The sequence below is a fragment of the Aptenodytes patagonicus genome, chromosome 12, assembly GCF_965638725.1.
Source record: "Aptenodytes patagonicus chromosome 12, bAptPat1.pri.cur, whole genome shotgun sequence".
Lineage (NCBI taxonomy): Eukaryota > Metazoa > Chordata > Aves > Sphenisciformes > Spheniscidae > Aptenodytes > Aptenodytes patagonicus.
The window spans coordinates 6,859,843-6,876,977 of NC_134960.1; the positions used below are offsets into that span (position 1 = coordinate 6,859,843).

Genomic DNA, 17,135 nt, shown 5'->3' on the forward strand with positions numbered 1-17,135 from the left:
GGGACGATTCGTGACCGCGTGCACCACCATGGATTGCAGGCAGCAATCCTTTCCCGGGCTCGCTCTGTTCTGCCAAGCACAGGAGCTCTTTGGCTGACTAAGTTATCTGGTCAAAGGGGTGAGTTGATGTTTGGGAGCATCTCAGGTTTTGGTGCTAACCTCTCCGCTGGACCCCTGAGACCGTGGGAGAGGACGGTCTTGGGGACTTGTGCTGACTAATCCATGATTTAAGAGTTTGTATTTGCTGTCATCCAGCAAACACCACATGCCAAAAATGACTGGAATTCACCCCATGGTCCTGATGAAGGCTCACAGCTTCAGGCTGCAGCGAGTTTCTCTCCTGTCAATCACTGCCTTTTCCCCAGGCATCTTATTCCAGCCCAGGGAAGAGAAGAGTGGGGAGCTGTAGCAAAGGACTCTGGGGAATGGGCAAGAAAAGTCTTACGCCAGAAGAGAAAGGAGGGAAGAAAAATCTCTCTCTTGAGCAGAGATCAACCATCCACTGCTGATGACCCTGGAGAGGAGGAGTATCCACCCACCAGGAACACGGGGAATAGCATGCGCTTCCCATTAGCTGCTCTTTGCCACTCCCTACGGACCGCTGGGAGACAGCAACGGCCCCTTCCAAGCGGGTTTGTCTTGTCTTGCTCCCCTTCGCTCTCAGCTTTCCCGAGCAGCTAAATCAACAACCTCAGGGAAAATGGAGGCGGAGAAGACACAAAACTCCCACAACAATCCAGCTAGTGCAGCTGTTGGATTTGCCTGGCTGTCAGCACCGGTGTGCTGAGCCCTTTCCTTCCTGAAGGGGAGACAGGGAGAAAAAGGGGAAAGATGGGACTCATGAGGACCCTTGTCTGAGTCTTGGGTTCAAGTGCCACTTTCTGTGTGACTTACTTCAGGAACGTTCTCACTCTCCTTTTTCTGCCGAGCCATTGGACCGTTTTATTTTTCCTGGTGTATCACGACTTTTGTGGCACAGAAAGTTGGTTGAAAACCCTCCTCGTTTCCATTTTCACAAAGAAAAGGAAACCAAAGTCGACTGTTGGGGTGAAGAGCAAGGCTCCTCTGATAAAATTCTAGCTGTAGATACTCGAAGCCAAGGAGAAGTGTCCTCCTCCCTAACCTCTGGGAGCATCTCCTAGCCCAGGTGAGCTGCAAACTCACACATTGCCTGTGGTGGAAATCCTATGCTGGGAACACACCTGACCTCTTCTCTCTGAAGGCAAAACCTTTGGCCAGGTAGGGAGCTGTGCTTCTCCTGCTTCCCTGTGCTGCCCACAGGGCGCTTTTCTGGGCTCCAGTGAAATTGGATTTTGCAGATTTGGACATGAGGATGCTGCTTTTGTGCCTCTCCCTCTCTCTTGCTCCAGGTGTGTGGGCAGTGCTGAGCACCCTAAAACAGAAACTCACTGGGGTTCCTAGCTCCACACTGAATCTGGCTCTGAATCGGACCAGACCGAGTCATTGTCAATTGGCTAAAACTTCTCACCATTACTTTTATTTGCATCCCAAGAGTACCTGAAGGCCTGTCCCGCAGCAGCAGCCTGCTCTGTGCAGGGTGCTGTACAAGCACTGAGGCAGAGGAGGATGGGGGGAGGTCCATGAAGGCTCGGCTGAGTTGCAGGACCTGCAGACCTCTTGCTGCAGGTGAGATCCCCCCCTGGACAAGACCGTGCCAGTCCCAAATGAGTTTAAAGCCCGAGCAGATGGGAGAGCTGCGGAGTGAGGGCGGAAGGACACTTGCCCAGGTCAGAGGCACAGACAAGGAGCCTGCAGACCTCCAGCTCCCACCACTTCTTCCTGGAGAGGGAACTGGATGTGGTGGAAAAGCTTCTCTCTCCTTGATGCAAGAAGCCCCTCAGTGGCTGAACACTGTATAAACAGCAGCAGCAGGCTCCCTCCCCCTTTCCATTTCTGTTTGTTAAACACACGCTCCCTGCCTTTCTCTCATTCAGGAGCTAACACAGCATCCAGCTTTGTGAGACGGGGCTGTCAGTCACCCTGCAAGAGGCTGCTCTCTGGATGCTCAGGGTAGGGTGCTGAAGCTACCCGCACCGTTGAAGCACCCTTTGGCAGCCCAGATCCTCGCCTGACTTCTTCGCTTTTCCGAGGACAGTTGCAGAAAAGTGCTTTTCACCCCTTTGCCACAGGTTGACTCCCAGAGAGTGGAGAGGACCGAGTGCTCCATCCTAGCCAGCCATGAGACGGTAACTCGAGGTCAGCGGCTTGGTTCCAGAAGGAGGAGGACGCTCTGGCCTTTGCAGGTGGGTCGGGGAGGTCTCGTCCAAGCGGCAGGGCTGAGATGGGACCAGGTCTTGGCCATGCCACAAGGTTCAAGCAAAAAAGGTCCAAGCATCTTTGGGAAACTGAATCTGGGGACCGACAGCCCTGAGAGCTGGAATAGAGAGAAAGTGAACAAGAAATACTGGCAGGAGAGTTTCGAACGGTCCCTGAGCAAAAGCAGGGAGTCTGGGAAGCAGGATGCTGAGCGAGAGCAGTCAGGAGAGCAGGTTGATCCAGGGGGCTGCAGAAACCGGGCACGTACGGCTACAGAGCAGCGTGCTGCAGGTGTGGGGCTGAGGTGCGCTGCTGTCTGAGAAATCCTGATCTCTCCTGCAATCTGCCTCCTCGTGGCTTGGTACAGACCTCCCGTCAGCTCCTCCGTGCTGGGACTGCACACGTTGCTGGCGCTTGGCTCGCTGCCAGAGATCAGTGCCCTCCAAGAGAGAGATGCAAAGGGAGATAGGGGACTGCAGGAGGAAAATTGGTGCTTGCTTTCTTTCTGCACTCATTGCATGTTAATTGTTGAACAGAGAGCGCCTCTTATAGTCCTGTTGTAGCCTGCATTTCACCTACAGAGTTTCTGGTCTGTAGACCAGAAAACCCAGGTTACTGGGTTTTCTCCCTGGTTGTTCTGTTAGTGGGGTTGCTATTTCTCTCCCCTCCCTTGTCTCATCTACCCCAGACTCCCTAAATTTCAGGAGGCAACAGACTCCCCAGGTTAACCAGGATCCAGTTAACCTGTGTTAACTGTTACTGATCCACAGTAACCCGTGGAACATCAGGCTGTCTCTTCCCCAACAACTAGTGTGGCTCCATCGCAGCGTCACCTGCTGAGCCCTGTCTCCCAGCCAGCATTGCTCTGCTCCCATGGCATGTGCCATGGGGCAGAGGGCCCTGCACTGTTCCCCCCTGCTTTCTGTAGGAGAAATTTCCAGGAGAAAGCGTGTATCCCTGCCAAACGGGTCTCTTCTCGTCACCTTCTTTTTCATCCTGTCCTGAGCTGAGTGACTAAGGCATCCTCCTTGCCTCATCCCCTTCAGAGTCTTTCGTGGCTCCAGCCTAGGCAGGGACGTACAAATGTTTAGAGTGAGGAACTGGAAGAAATCCCTGGTGTATCTCCTCCTCCTTGCACTCTGTCTCCTGGTGCCAGTTCTACCCTGGAGTCCCCTGGGAGCAGCTCCGGGGCCCTGGAGCTTTGCAAGTGCAGGGGTGGCAGTGCGTGTCTGATGCCATTAGGTTTTTCTGCACCAGTGGGCCTGATCTGATCTTCCTTTCTGCCATAGTGTCATAGTGGGGCAATCACCCCTTCACTGGACATGGAAAGACCTGGGACAATTTCTATCTGCTTTTTGGCTTCAGGAAATCGTCCCAGAGCTGTGGTTTGCCTTGAAACCAGCCCATCGCACAGAGAAGGCAAAACGCCCTCCCCTCCATCACTCACATTTTGCATTTTCGTGCTGCTCCTGAAATCTATGTTCAGGTTTTATCCTGAGAGATGCAGAGTCCTCTGTGGCGATGAGTGCAGGAGGCTGGAGTTAGCAAACTTGGGGTCTGTTCCCAGCCCTGCCGTGGACGTGCTGTGTGGCCTGCGGCAAGCTGGTTAACCTCCGTATCTCAGTTTATTGTGTTCTTCTCCCTTAAGCGCTGTGCTGTGGGGTGCAGGGCTGAACACTGCTGCCTCTCGAGTGCTGTAGGGGAACATGAAGGCGGTAGAAGGTGGCTTGCCCCAGGGTGACAACCGGGTTCTGGTGATGAGGGATGGTCTCAGACTTCTTTGCCACGGACACCTGATTGCTGCCAGATTTGGGACTGGGGATGAGATGAGTCAGTGCTCCAGACTGGGCTGCTGGAGATAAAGTTTCATGGAGTTGAGCTGCTTTGGAGGAAGGACACAGCATGGAATAAATCAGTGAGCCAAGCCATGAAAATATCCATCAGCCTCAGCCCTCACGCCCCAGAGCTGCTGTCGAAAGAGATTGTGGCTGTCATTAGCCAGAGAGCAGAGGCTGGCCCAAGTCCCTCCACTCCCTCCTTTGGAATCAACGATAACTGTGATAGGATTGTAATTTCTGGCCACATTCCGAGCAATCTTTGTCCTTGCCTCCCTCTTTTCTGCACCCCTCTGCACCCCTTACCTCCCCTGCACCCCATGCCTGCTGGCTGCAGTGACCCCGGTCTCACAGGTTGGGACAAAAAGAGGAATTTTACTTAACAAGCTCTGTTTTCTTCAGCCCTCTGCCCACCCCTCCAGCCTTGCTTTCTGAATGCTGCCAGGCTTTGCAGATGGCTCTTCCAGGCCTGGATGTGCCCTGACAGATCTGGACCAGGCTGACTGCGAGCCCGGGGCTGCAGCAGGGACATGGAGGGAGTTGGTGTGTCCCCAGGAAGCAGAGGTGCATGTGAGTCCCAGGGGATATAGTCCAGGCCCTCTGTAGGAATAGATTTTGGAGTTGTCACGGTGGTCACTGTCCCTCACAGTCACTGACAGCGGTGTGCTCAGCAAAGGGCTGAAGTTTCGCAGCTCCTCTGTGCTTCCCCCTCCTCTTCCCCCCTTCCCAAAGGCTGAAGCCTGCTGGCACAGGGCACAGTGCACAGCTCTCTGCCTCCTCTGGGAGCCATCCCTGGGTCCCAGCCCTGGCTCAGGCTGAACCTCAGCTGGAGGAGAGGGTGAGTGCAGGATCCAGGCAATGCCGTGTTCCTGCACCCCTTCATGGCAGCCCAGCACAGAGGAAAGGGCTTAGGGTAATATTTCTGCCTCCTCCTGGTCTGCCCTGCTGTTTCATTCTCCCAAAAGTAGCTGGCTCTCAGCTCCAAGGATTTTTCCATCTATCCTGGCAGGCCCGCTGGGCATGGGAGCATGTGCCTGGCAGCAGCCTACACATATGCCAGCACTTCCATTACTTGCTGGAACGGACCTCGGTCCACTCCTAGCAGCATCCCTGTGACCTCCAGGCAGTCCCTGGAGTGGGAACATTTATTATGATCATTTTGCCTCTTAATTAAAATGCCTTAATTGATTTTTAATAGTTCCCCTTTGGAAAAAAACAAAGCAAACCAAATCAAATAATAACTCCATTAAGGCCATTTTGTTAGGAAGTGAAACAGCTCCAATAATCATGATGTTCCTGGCTCCTCTTAGATGGTGGGTAGCTGCCAGTCTCCAGCGAAAGGAAATAGCCTGAGATGTGAACACGGGAACTGGCATCCAGTTGGTGGATGAGATGGGGAAAAAGGGAAGGGAGTATCCACTGGTGTCATGCCAAGACTTGGGTACCGAAGATAAATGGGAGAGGCAAGCCACAGAAAAGGGGATAACAAGTGATAGTGATAAAGTAATGCTAGACAATCTGGAAGGTATAAAAACCCAGATGGAGAGCAAGCAGGGAAAGCACAGCCACAGAAATTGTGCCCAGCCCTTGCTCTGTTTCCTCCACAGACCTTGCTCTTCTGGCAGTAAGGTTTGCCTTGGGGCCAGCTGCAGCACGGGTGTCTGGGGGGAGGCTCTGGGCTGGGCTGCTGCTGTGTGTGGGTTGGGCTCTGTTGGAAGAGGCTGTGGCTGTGCCACCTTCCCGGGGCCCTGCCTGTTCCCCTGCTCTGTTTCCCGCTGCGTCAGCTGTGCAGGCTGGCTTTGAGCTCCTCTCTCCTGCCTTAGAAGTTCGGGCCCCCCTTTTGTCTTTGGGGTTACCTTTCCAGGGCTAGGGGCAGCCGTGTCGTGGAGGTCTGAGACCACCCTTAAGCAAACCCTCACCCCAGCAAATCCACTCACTTTTCCCTCCTGCTGCTTAAAGCTACCTTCCTACCCTCTTAGCGGTAGCTATATGGTCTCCGTTATCACGGTATATGACCCCAACAACTTCATTTACAGGAATCATTGGCATAGATCGACCAGCAGAGTTAGACAAGTTAGGCAAGCCAATGGACATGGAGAGGGCAGGAGAAAGCAAGTGTGCAGGCAGGGATGGTCTGCTGCAGGAAGCTCTTTTGCTGGGTCTCCGCAGGCGCCCCGGTTTGCAGCCGGCCAGGCGGATTCCTAGGAGCAGCTCCCAAGGGGGAATCACAACCGTTGCTCTGAGGAGCGATGAAAGAGCAAGCAGCCATTTATTATTCATTGCAATGTAATTGCTGCCACCTTTACCATCTTGCCACCATTATTTTATGGTATTTGTTTAAGGAACTAGCTTAAATGCAGGTGCCCTGCACAGAAAGCATTCTCCCTTCCCAAGGACAGGCTGTCCTTAAACATTTGGCTTGCAGGGCATGGACCTGCAGGAAGCCCACCAGCACCCAGTCAGCAGTACTCCCGTCTCACCTGGTACAAACCCAGAGCAGTTTGTTCCTCAAGGAGGATGAGAAGGTGCTCAGCAGGCTGCTTCTAATTCCCAGCTTCGTTTAAGCCCTGTGCCTCCCCCCCTTAGTGGCAGGGCGTTATCCCCTCTCTCTGCAGGTCAGAGAAAACATGACGCTCTGCAGACCACCCTGTTTGGGCAGAGTGATGACTTTTGCTCACTTTTGATCAAGTGTGCGGTGGGAATGGGGCCCCCCCCCCCAAGTGCTGGGGAGAGAGGGTATGTGAGGGGCCACGTCCACCCCTCTCTACATACCCCAGCAGTAATTCTGAGACACGGAGGCTGAGAAGGAGCCAGTAACAGAGCTGGCTTTTCTCCTGCTGTGTTTGGACGGAGTGAAAACCCTGCTGTGACAACACCCTGCTGTTACAATGGCACCAAACGCCAGCCGCGGGTTCCAGACTGAGTCAGTTCCGGCTCATCAGTTGGGCTCCCTGCTCCCAAAGCCATATTCACGCAGACGTTTGAGCACCACGTGGCAGGAGGCTCACTGATGCCAGGGCTTTGGCTCTTGAGCCTGTTTGTGCTTGGATGCCCAGCAACAGCTCTGCGGGAGGCTTGTTCACAGCTTCAGCTGTATGCCCCCTGCACATGCACATCCCTGCAGGAGCTCCCTCCTCTGCAAAGCTGGCGGATGCCTGGGTGTCACTGACACTGAAGGGACAGACAGGTTCTTTTAGGGATCCTTGGCAGAATGACGACAGCACTAAATCGTGGTTACAATTTCCTTAACAGGATATTATGACTAGTACAGCACAAAATTTATGATTGGAACGGCACAGGATTTCTACAAGCAGAATCAATGTAGTACAATCTACGAGTAGCATAATACAGAATTTATAATACAACTTATGATTTCTAATCACCTAAGTAATACAGAATTTATAATACAACTTAACTTATAATTTATCATCACCTGGACCCTCTGCAGATCAGGTCAAATCCTAATACATGGTTTGCTGTATCAATATAACAATCATAATCTAGACTCAAAAATCATGTGAAAGAAGACGAGTCACTCACTCAATCCTCAGAGAAAGCAGAGGACGGTGGGGGTGTCCCTGGCCCTGGGGGGTCACGGCTCTCACTGTCCAGCAGTTCCCACTTAGGACTTGTAACTGCTTGATTTTATGGACAGTGCTCTGGGTGCTGTTACACTTCCCTGTTCTGTGATGGGGTCATTAACACCTGGCTGGCCGGGTGCCTGGGACCTTCAAGGCCGGCAAGGAAGGGAGTAATCAGCCTGGCGCCCAGGAACCTTGAGTCTGGCAGGGAGGGGAAGAAGAAAACTGTTTGGTTCGTCTGCTTGGTTCACAGGACCTTCAGGGCCTGATAATGTGGCAAAGGGAATGAGTACGTGACCCGCTCGGTCACAGAGAATGGCTGCTTGCCCCATAAAATGGCGTTACTTATGCTAACCACATTACCAGGGGTTGGGAGCAGGGGGTACTGGTCACACTGGGTTGAGCTGGGTGGTAGCATCACTAGCAGGAGCAGTGGCTGAGACTCATGCAGAGACAGGGTGACAGATATTTTCACCCGGAGAGGTGAGAAATAAGAAACTGAAAAAAACTGGTGCACAATCTGGAAATAAATTGTTATGGGGAAGTGGAGAAAAACTCCTTGAATTTGAGTGTCTTGTTGTTTTTCTCCTTTCCTAGTTCTCAAGGAATTAGGACTCAAGGCATTTTTGTAGGCAAGTAAATCTCATCAAAGATGACTGACACCATCATCGGTTTCTTCTGTCAGCCCCAAGAGGTCCCAAATTTTTGGCTTGTTTGAAACGACTTCCCTATTTTGCAAAGCCTAGCTTGAAGAAGCAGGAGAGGCAGTGTGCACAGGGGCTCCATGAGCAGGAAATCTTTTCAGGTCCTACCAGTCTGGCCCTGGCTGGTTGAGGGGTTTTTCTCTGTACAATTCTAATAAACAGAACCTCAGAATCTTGTGTGAGAAGTTGCATTTTTCCCTGACCTTTCCTTTGTGAATTGGCATTCAACCGATCATAGGCTCTAACAGGAGGTGTAAGAGAGCTGAAACACCATTCAGTGTGAGGAAGGATGCGGGGTAAGGGAGAAGGAAGGAGGATGTCACTACTATTTAGCCCAAAATACTGTGTGGGACATGCCCTTTGAGTCTCAGTTCTTGCAGATCCTCTGCTGTCTCCCGTGCTCTCACTTCTGCTGTGTCTATGTTCCAGACCTCCTCCTGACGGAAGGGCTCAGGCCAGGCATGGGACCGTTGGAGGGAGCCAACAGCACCCTCACTGTGGAGAAGACAGCATTAGACGAGAAGCTGCCACAAGGCTGGCACGCCAAGGACTTTGTCACTCCTAGCCAGGATCTCTCTGGGTCCCGCAGTGTTATGATGGACAGCACCAAGATCCTGGGGGTCCAGGTCATTCTGATTGCCGCCTACTCTCTCATCATTCTGCTGGGATTCATCGGCAACTCCTTGGTCATCTACATCATAGTGAAGTACAAGACCATGAGGACCGTCACTAACTTCTTCATAGCTAACCTGGCCCTAGCGGATCTGATGGTGGACACGCTCTGTCTGCCTTTCACCCTAGTGTACACACTGCTAGACGAGTGGAAGTTTGGAGCTGTTCTTTGTCATCTGGTCCCTTATGCTCAAGCTCTGAGTGTCCATGTGTCCACTCTCACCCTAACGGTGATTGCCCTGGATAGGTACCGGTGTATTGTTTTCCACCTGGACAGCAGGATTTCCAAGAGGCTCAGCTTCACCATCATAGCTGTCATGTGGCTAGCAGCAGCTGTCCTAGCAGGTCCTCTGGCCATCTTCAGAGAGTACCGGTATGAGGAAATCCCATCCATCAACCTCAAAATGGCTGTCTGCTCAGAAAAATGGCCTTCCGGTAATAACAGAGATGCCACTATCTACAGCCTGTCCATGCTCCTTCTGCAGTATGTCTTTCCTCTTGCAATTATTTGTTATGCCTATACCAGGATCTGGTTCAAGCTGAAAAACCATGTCAGTCCCACTTCTAGGAATGAAAACCAGTGCCGGAGGAGGAAGACAACCAAAATGCTAGTGATGGTGGTTGTGGTATTTGCAGTCTGTTGGCTCCCCTTCCACATATTCCAGCTTGCCATTGATCTTGATCTGGTTCTTATCTTCCATGAGTACAAACTCCTGTACACTGTCTTCCATGTTGGAGCCATGTGCTCTACATTTGTCAACCCCCTGCTCTACGGATGGATGAACAAGAACTACCGGAATGGCTTCCTTATATTCTTCCGTTGCCAGAACAAGCCAGAAAGCATCCACACTGAAGGCTCCGTTAGAGGGAGGTCGTACATCTTCAGGGCCAACACCCTAAATGGGAGCATCAAACAGACTCCTGGCAATGGACCACTGCCCACAGAAGTTTAGGGATGGGACATCCACCTCCAGGACTGAGGCTGACTGAACCCAGAGACACTCCTGGGTGAATGCCTTTTTTTGGCGGGACATTGTGTTGCTGAAACATTATATCTACCGCAGCCACGTAACTCCCCTGTAACTCTCAAAACAATAAATTTGGTGTATTTCTGTCTGACCAAACAAGTGAGTTTTTCCTTTCTCTGCATTCAAGTTATACATGTAGCAGCACGAAAATTCACACACAGAGGAGGCTTTCATTTAGCCAGCAAAATACGCCCTTTTTGCTATTTCCATTTGCCAAAGTGGGTTGCTCAACCTTTTACCCCCTGACATATTACACATTACAAATGCAGAACCTTTATTGTGTATGCTTGTTCATCTGTACGTCTCCTACCCAAAAGCCTTAATGATCCATCTTTAGCTAATGCCTCCAAGGGGAAGGAGACCTACTCTCTTCTGCAAACACGGGCTGGTTAGTGCCATCACTCCGTAGGCCTGGGAAGGGAGCAGGCTGGTGCAGGCTGAAGCTGGGCAATCCAAGATCTCTTGCAAAGCGTGTGCATGAATCTGCATTTGCAACCCATGGGATGAGCTCTCATCCTCAGAAAGCCCAGGAGGTGGCAGCGACACTACTTACCGCAGTTTCCTTTACAAGTGCCAAAGCAAGGCTTTGGGGACACCTCATTAGCCAGGGGTGAGCCAGGGCCCTGGATTTAGCAAGGAGCAGAGCAGGCAGAGAAGCAGATAGGAAAGGAAAGAGCCGGGGCAGCTGATCAAGAGGACTGAAACTGAACCTAGGGGTTTGGCAAAGGTGATTTCCTCCAGACCCTAAGATGTGGCTCCTGCCATGCAATAACTTGACGGGTGCCAGCATGACCAGAGAGGTAAAACTGCGAACGACACCATTCTCCAAGGCACTCAGAGGGTTTTAAAGCTTTACGCTCTCTGGGGTTGGAGGTAGTATGGGGTCTGTACATGGGTGCTTCAGTTCAGAAGACAGATGTAACCTGCTTGCATGGTTATCACAGATGTGGTGTCCTCTGGCAGAAGAAGACATGGAGACAAAGGATGATGTATTCTTTCATACCAAACTATACGTTCGCCTCCCTAAGGCTGTGTCAGCTGGGGAGCATATTTTTAGCTCTGCCATCAAAGGAGGCTTGATTGCTACTGTGATCTCAGCAGCTTGTCATTGGTGTCATCTCTAAAAGTCAGTGTTCATCAGATTGGAAAGTAACTCCCAGATGCAGGAAAGAGACTCAACAGACCTCCTCATTAAAGATAAAAAGAAAAGAAAAACTTTGATTTGTAGGTCTTCACTGGAGGAAGGACAAGAGGTAAGAGGACTTGCAGTACTGAGAACGTCAGCTGGATCAGGCTGCTGGGTTGTCACATCTGGAGTCCTCAAGAAATGAATTGTCAAAGGGCTTATTTGAAAATCCGGCTCTCCTGCCTCCTCCCCAGCTTGACCTGCCTCTGGCCCTTGTTCTCCAGCTCAGCTTCCGACTGCCACACTAGATTTTAATCTCTCTGTTTATTTCTTTCTCTGATGCCCTGCTTCATTTTCCTAAATAGATACAAGAAAGTGGTTTCTGATTCCTTCCTGAGACATCACTGCCAGGCAGGGGCTGCAGACCACGCTCCACACTTGGAGGCATGGGCATGCTGATGCCTAATAACTCCCCAGCACCTGATTCTGCAGATCACAGCCCGTTTTTCTTTTCAGGGAGCTTCAGGCTCTATGAAGATCCTGTCAGGAAATCACTGGTGTTCCAGTAAAAGGGTCATCTGGTTGCTGACAGGCCAAGATACGATGGGAGAACCAAGACACAAGTAAACCTTCCCTAGGTGAAGTGCCATGGCGTGACGGTGGGAGTTTGCTGTTTCATCCTGATGGAAGGAGGAAGATAGTCTCCTCCACAGCACTGGTAAATTCTGTCCCTACCTAATGAACTGGTCATTCCTACAATCCATCCTCCCAAGGAACTCTCCCCGTGTTTCCATCAAACTCCAAGATATAAGGAAATGTTTATGTTTCAAAAGCAGCTTAAATGAGTGGAAAGAATTCAACTATTACCAATAAACACTTCAGAAAGTGATTTAACACTCAATAATATATGTCACAGTAAAATAACAGATTCAGCAATGCAAGCTTAGAAGCCAGTCACGCTGCCAGCTGAGATGGATGAGGAGCTAAATCGCTCTTCTAGGGGCCTTGCCAAAGGTTTTGTCCTGTGACACCACACACGGTATCTGACTGCAGAGCAAGGCAGATAATGACATTATGAATGACTATTTAATTTTGAGCCCAGACTTTTAAACTAAATATGGATAAATAAATAAATAGATCCTGGCTCTTCACAAATAAATGCTGGCAATGGCATTTATAGGGCAGAGGGATTTTTATGCTGGAGCAAACTGAGAAGGAGAAACTATTTACTTGAAGTGTAACAGCAAATTTCTGTTTGCTTTATTTAATACACTTGTGCAGCTTTACTGATGGATTTCTGCCTGTGAGCTTGCTGCTTTTTCCTTGCCGTTGGAAAAAGTTACAACCTTCCACACCCACTGCAAGCAGGGAGATCAGTTCTCGGTTGTGTATACATGGAAAACCATGATGCCTCTATTGAGGGAAAGTGTCCCTAGTGTCCACAGCCAAACAGAACAAGAGAAGGTGGAGAGCGGGGAAGCAAAGCTTCTTACCAAAGGTTGATTTGGGCAAATAAATAGTATATTATGGACTGTCATGACTGCACAGAAGACAGGAATGAATTTGTTTCCACAAAACAGAAATCTGTTGGAGAAGAAGGTTCCCCAAATATTAACACTCTGCTAAAGATGGCCTTACTGGTTCCATGAAACCAAAGACCAGAAGCACTTTAAGTTTTTGAACTATTTAGAGCTCAGGATAGGGTACAACCCTGCTCTGTTGGTGTCAAGGGCAGATCCTCTAGCAGTTACAGATATTCTTGGAGATACTATGCTCTGCGCCAAAGGTGCATCAGTGAATGCCCGCCAAGCCGGGCTCCTCTCCACAGAGCTGGCCGTGGTGTTACTGACGTGGGATGGAGTGCCTCATGTCAATGGCACAGCAGCTGATGGGGATAAGGTATTTCATTACAGAGTTAGAAACACGGTGACAAAAATGAAAATGAACAAGTGTTTCATCAAAGCTTGTCTGGAAGACAGTGTTGTTCCTGGTGACCAAACAAATTTCCTCTAGGGCTCCTCCTGACTCTTGCCGACATCCTTCTCAAAATGCTGCTTCACTGAACTGACCCGAGGATATTTCACAGCTTTTAGGAGGGAGGTTCTGAATTCCCTGAGAAACACCCTATTTCTCATGCTAGGACACCCTTTCTGGTCACATCATACAAATCTTGTATTATAAAAAGTACCACTGAACAGTTCTTAATTGCCAAGCAACCCCTAGCAGATGATTAACTTTGAATAGACACCACAGGTGGGGATGCCTCTAACTAGCCCATGCAACCATTACTCACATGCCAGACAAATACAAGAACAGCTGAGACGTGGAAACATCATCATTTAAAAACAGCAGCATCAATAACTGTTGTTCCTTATTATAGGCTGCTCTAAGAGCTCTCAGGAGTCCCAGAGTCTCTTATCAAACTTCCAGGCTTGACAAAGCACATTGAAATTTGCAGAGCAAAGGCTGTGCTTTGGACACAGGAGGCTCTCCGAGCGCTAGAAATTTTGCCTCTAAAACACTTAGTTTGCTCTGAAAATCCCTTCCCATTTGATTTCCAAAGCACATACGTCTGTAACAAGCTAATGTGCATAAAGAGAGCAAAGGTTTGGGCTTTTTACTTTTCCTTGTCTCAAGGCAATATATACAGCTGGCATTTAGACCAATGCAGGGTGAGCTGGGTCCTTCAGTCAGGGCTCTGTTAGAATCAAAGATGCGACACACTCCTGCGTACGCCTGTGCTTCATCCTGCTCCTGTAAAGGCCAGATCCATCCCCTCGTGGCTCTCTGCCCTGCAGTAATGTGTGCCCTCTCCCATTACCCATGGCAGCCCAAGTGAACAATGTCAAATCCACGTTTTATTCAATATGCCCACAAATGTATTGGCAGAAACATTGCTCTGAGCTTTTCACAAAGGCTCTGTAGGGAAATACATACTAGACCAGGAAAGAAGCAGTTCCTCTAGCACATGCTAATACGAAAGGGGCTGGAGTGCCATTCTGCTGAAGGAGGTCACAGACAGCTCAGTGTTTCCCTTGATATCAGGTGTTAATCTCATCAATGTTACAGCTAACATGGTCTGAAACAAAATTAGCCTTTGTTTGGGCAGGAGCTGTGGAGTTGGCGCTTTCTTTGCATGCCTTTGTCTTTCGCCTCTGTTATTGTGTGATTTCACCAGGGTGTCTGTATGCGCTGGGTTTTAAGTGAGGCCTCAGGATCAGCTAACCTGGTGAAAATCAGGAATTACTGCAATAATCCAGAAAAAAGAAAGGATGCTGGGTTCATATGGGTGCGCAGAATTTGGTCCCTTGCATTTGAAAAAACAGAGCTTTGTCTTCCTTTCAGTTTTCCCTTATCTAGCTTGAGATTCTTCAAGTGCCAAAAATAATATTGCATATTACTGCCAGAACATTTATCTTCTCTTTGAGCTCATTTCAGGGAAGGGATTTGTTCAAGAGGGCCTGGGAGGGAAAGAAGGCTAGGTTTTTAAAGCTCATCGTTATCTCTAGTCTCAGGGTTTTGTAAGTTAAAAGACAAATCAGAAAAAGACAAAGTCAGTCACACACGCTAAGGGAGGTACCAATTTATCTGCAGACAACACAACCTCTATTTAATTTTCTACCCAGGCACCCCAGCACCCTTTGCCAAAGCGTTGTATGTATATGGGGCTGAATGAGGTTGTGGGAGGAAAGCATTTTTCTGCTGCTAATAGCAATACCTTAGTGTCACTCATGATTTATAGCCAGCAAAGAATGCTTTTTCTGGTCTATGTTCTGCTCAGTGTAATGAGTACAGAAGGAATAGTGCGGATGTCTCATGGAGCTCACAGGAGGAGATCTTCATTAGTTCAGTCCTCTCCAGTGTGGTAGCAAATACTGTGAACATTAGAGGAGAAACCCTTTTGTTTATAACTAGCTTATTGAAGTGCACAAGCATGGAGTTGTCACTGTGTCACTTTGCTAATATGTCACAGACCTTCAGACACTGTTCGTCTCCAGGATGTGCCCGCAGCTCAGCTATAAGGTGCTTCTCCTTGCTGCTGCATGGAAGGAAGAAGGAAAATAGGTCACAGAATAAGATTTCAAGACATTCAGGAGAGGATGAGCCCTTGGATTAAATTTGGAGGTTAATACGGTTCTCTATGGAATGTGGGGTAGATTGTTGGCTCTGTTGGGACCAGGATGAGTAACATGAAAAGGGGAATGAACTCTGCCATGGTGCAGGAAGAACAGAGACTCTATCAAACTAGAGACAAGTATGAAATAACAGCAAATCCGGATCCATCATGTCCAGTATTCTGTCTTAGATCAAGGCAATAAAAGATGCTGTTTAGGGAAAGCATGCTAACTTGGCCACTATTGTGGTCCATTCCTCTCATATCCCTAGCAGCAGCCACAACTGTTGTATTAGAGGTGTTAGAGGGGACATCCCTGTCTAGACCATTTAGTATCCATTTCTAGACTTTTTGTTTGTGATTTTGTCTAATCCCTCCCTGACCCTGACAATTCTGTCCGCTTCCACAGCCTCCTGGCCCCACAGTTTAAAGAAGTACTTTCTTCTATCTGTTTAAACCAATCCCTTACTAGTTTCAGCAAATGCTCTCTGGTTCCAGTACTGTGGGACTTGCTGAACAGCAGCCGAACATTCAGCTTACCCAGTGCTGCCTTCATTTTGTAAATCTTGATTCCTTCTCCAGCTTTCTCCTCTCTCAGCTCAAGCCACATCTTCTCCTAAGGCAGCTTCTTCACCCCTGATCATTTTATTTGCTCTTCTGTGGACCTCCTCCAGGTCCTTCCTTCCAGAAATATCACAAAGGGCTGAATTTTGCACATAATTCCCGTGAAGGAGTGGGATCTATCAGCTTTGTTCCAACCTTGCTTGAGATCAGCCATATGAGCGCTTTTAAGTATGTGTGGGGGAAGGACACCGCTTGATGAAATGTTAGGCTGCCTCTCCCTGGCTGCAGCATCGCTGTCTTCTTAATGAAATCTCATGACACTGGTCACTGAGTCAGTTCAGTGAATTAAGAAATGCATCCCCAGTTTTGTTTTTGAAGTCAAGAGCCACAAGGGCAGTCAGATCCCTACCTCACCTTGAACTCTGTATCCAATAGATTTATCCAGGGGCAAGACTGAAGTCCAAATGATCCTGATCCCGGACTAGCGTCCTAAATCACAACTTCATCCGTCCATTCTACAAAACAGAAAAACGAGGAATTGTGCATTTCAGGAAAAGAGTGACGAGTTTTTGTTACTTGGCAACTGTCATTCCCACATGTTTTGGAAGAATTTGAGAACACCCTGCACCTCAGAGAAATCAACCAGCTTAGGTGAGGAGGAAGGGAACTGGCAGCAGATCCCCAAAACTTTGAGCTGGGAAGATCTCTTGGGGCTCATGGAAGCAAAAAGTGCTTTATGTCTGCATGCTCCTCAGCTTGTCTCCTCAAAGTGACTGTCTGCATCAGTTTCTGGGCTCTTCATGGTGAAATAATCTGTTGTTCTGTTATTTCTGTCTTACAGAGGCATTTCACAGCCATCTGAATGTGCTCTAATCCACCTGCCAGCTGCAATCAGCACACAGCACGGTTGCATTCCTGTCAGCCAAGATTTGAGCACCAGAAACAAAAACCTTGAAAAGAGGAGTCAGCAAGAGATCTGCATGTGAAAACTGGGGAGGGGACAGTCAAACCTGAGGGCTTGGTGCATGTACACACAGTGATAGCAAACCCAGGCAATGAGGCCAGAGTAAAATTTGACTTGCTTCCTGCAGTGGCAGTTGACTTCAGACAGGAATTCAGACATGATTATTAAAACAATAATTTAGGGCTTCAGTTGCTGGGAGCTAATCTCCAAGGTTGAACTCAGCAGATGGCTGTGTAAGTGGACCCCAGCTAATGCATTTATGCAGTGGTT

General features: G+C 49.3%; 1 protein-coding gene across 2 annotated transcripts; it reads left to right on the top strand.

Moving 5' to 3' along the window:
- The first annotated feature begins 1,978 nt into the window (after positions 1-1,978).
- On the top strand, positions 1,979-10,143 carry LOC143166045 (neuropeptide Y receptor type 2-like). 2 transcript variants are annotated; one of them, XM_076350061.1, is made up of 3 exons: positions 1,979-2,031; positions 2,151-2,264; positions 8,827-10,143. In XM_076350061.1, exon 3 carries the CDS (start codon positions 8,859-8,861, stop codon positions 10,020-10,022), a length of 1,164 nt encoding a protein of 387 aa, XP_076206176.1. In that variant the 5' UTR covers positions 1,979-2,031; positions 2,151-2,264; positions 8,827-8,858; the 3' UTR covers positions 10,023-10,143. The 2 variants fall into 2 exon arrangements, with proteins under 2 accessions (XP_076206176.1, XP_076206175.1); XM_076350060.1 differs by lacking the exon at positions 1,979-2,031 and having other exon boundaries at positions 2,090-2,264.
- The last annotated feature ends 6,992 nt before the right edge of the window (positions 10,144-17,135 follow it).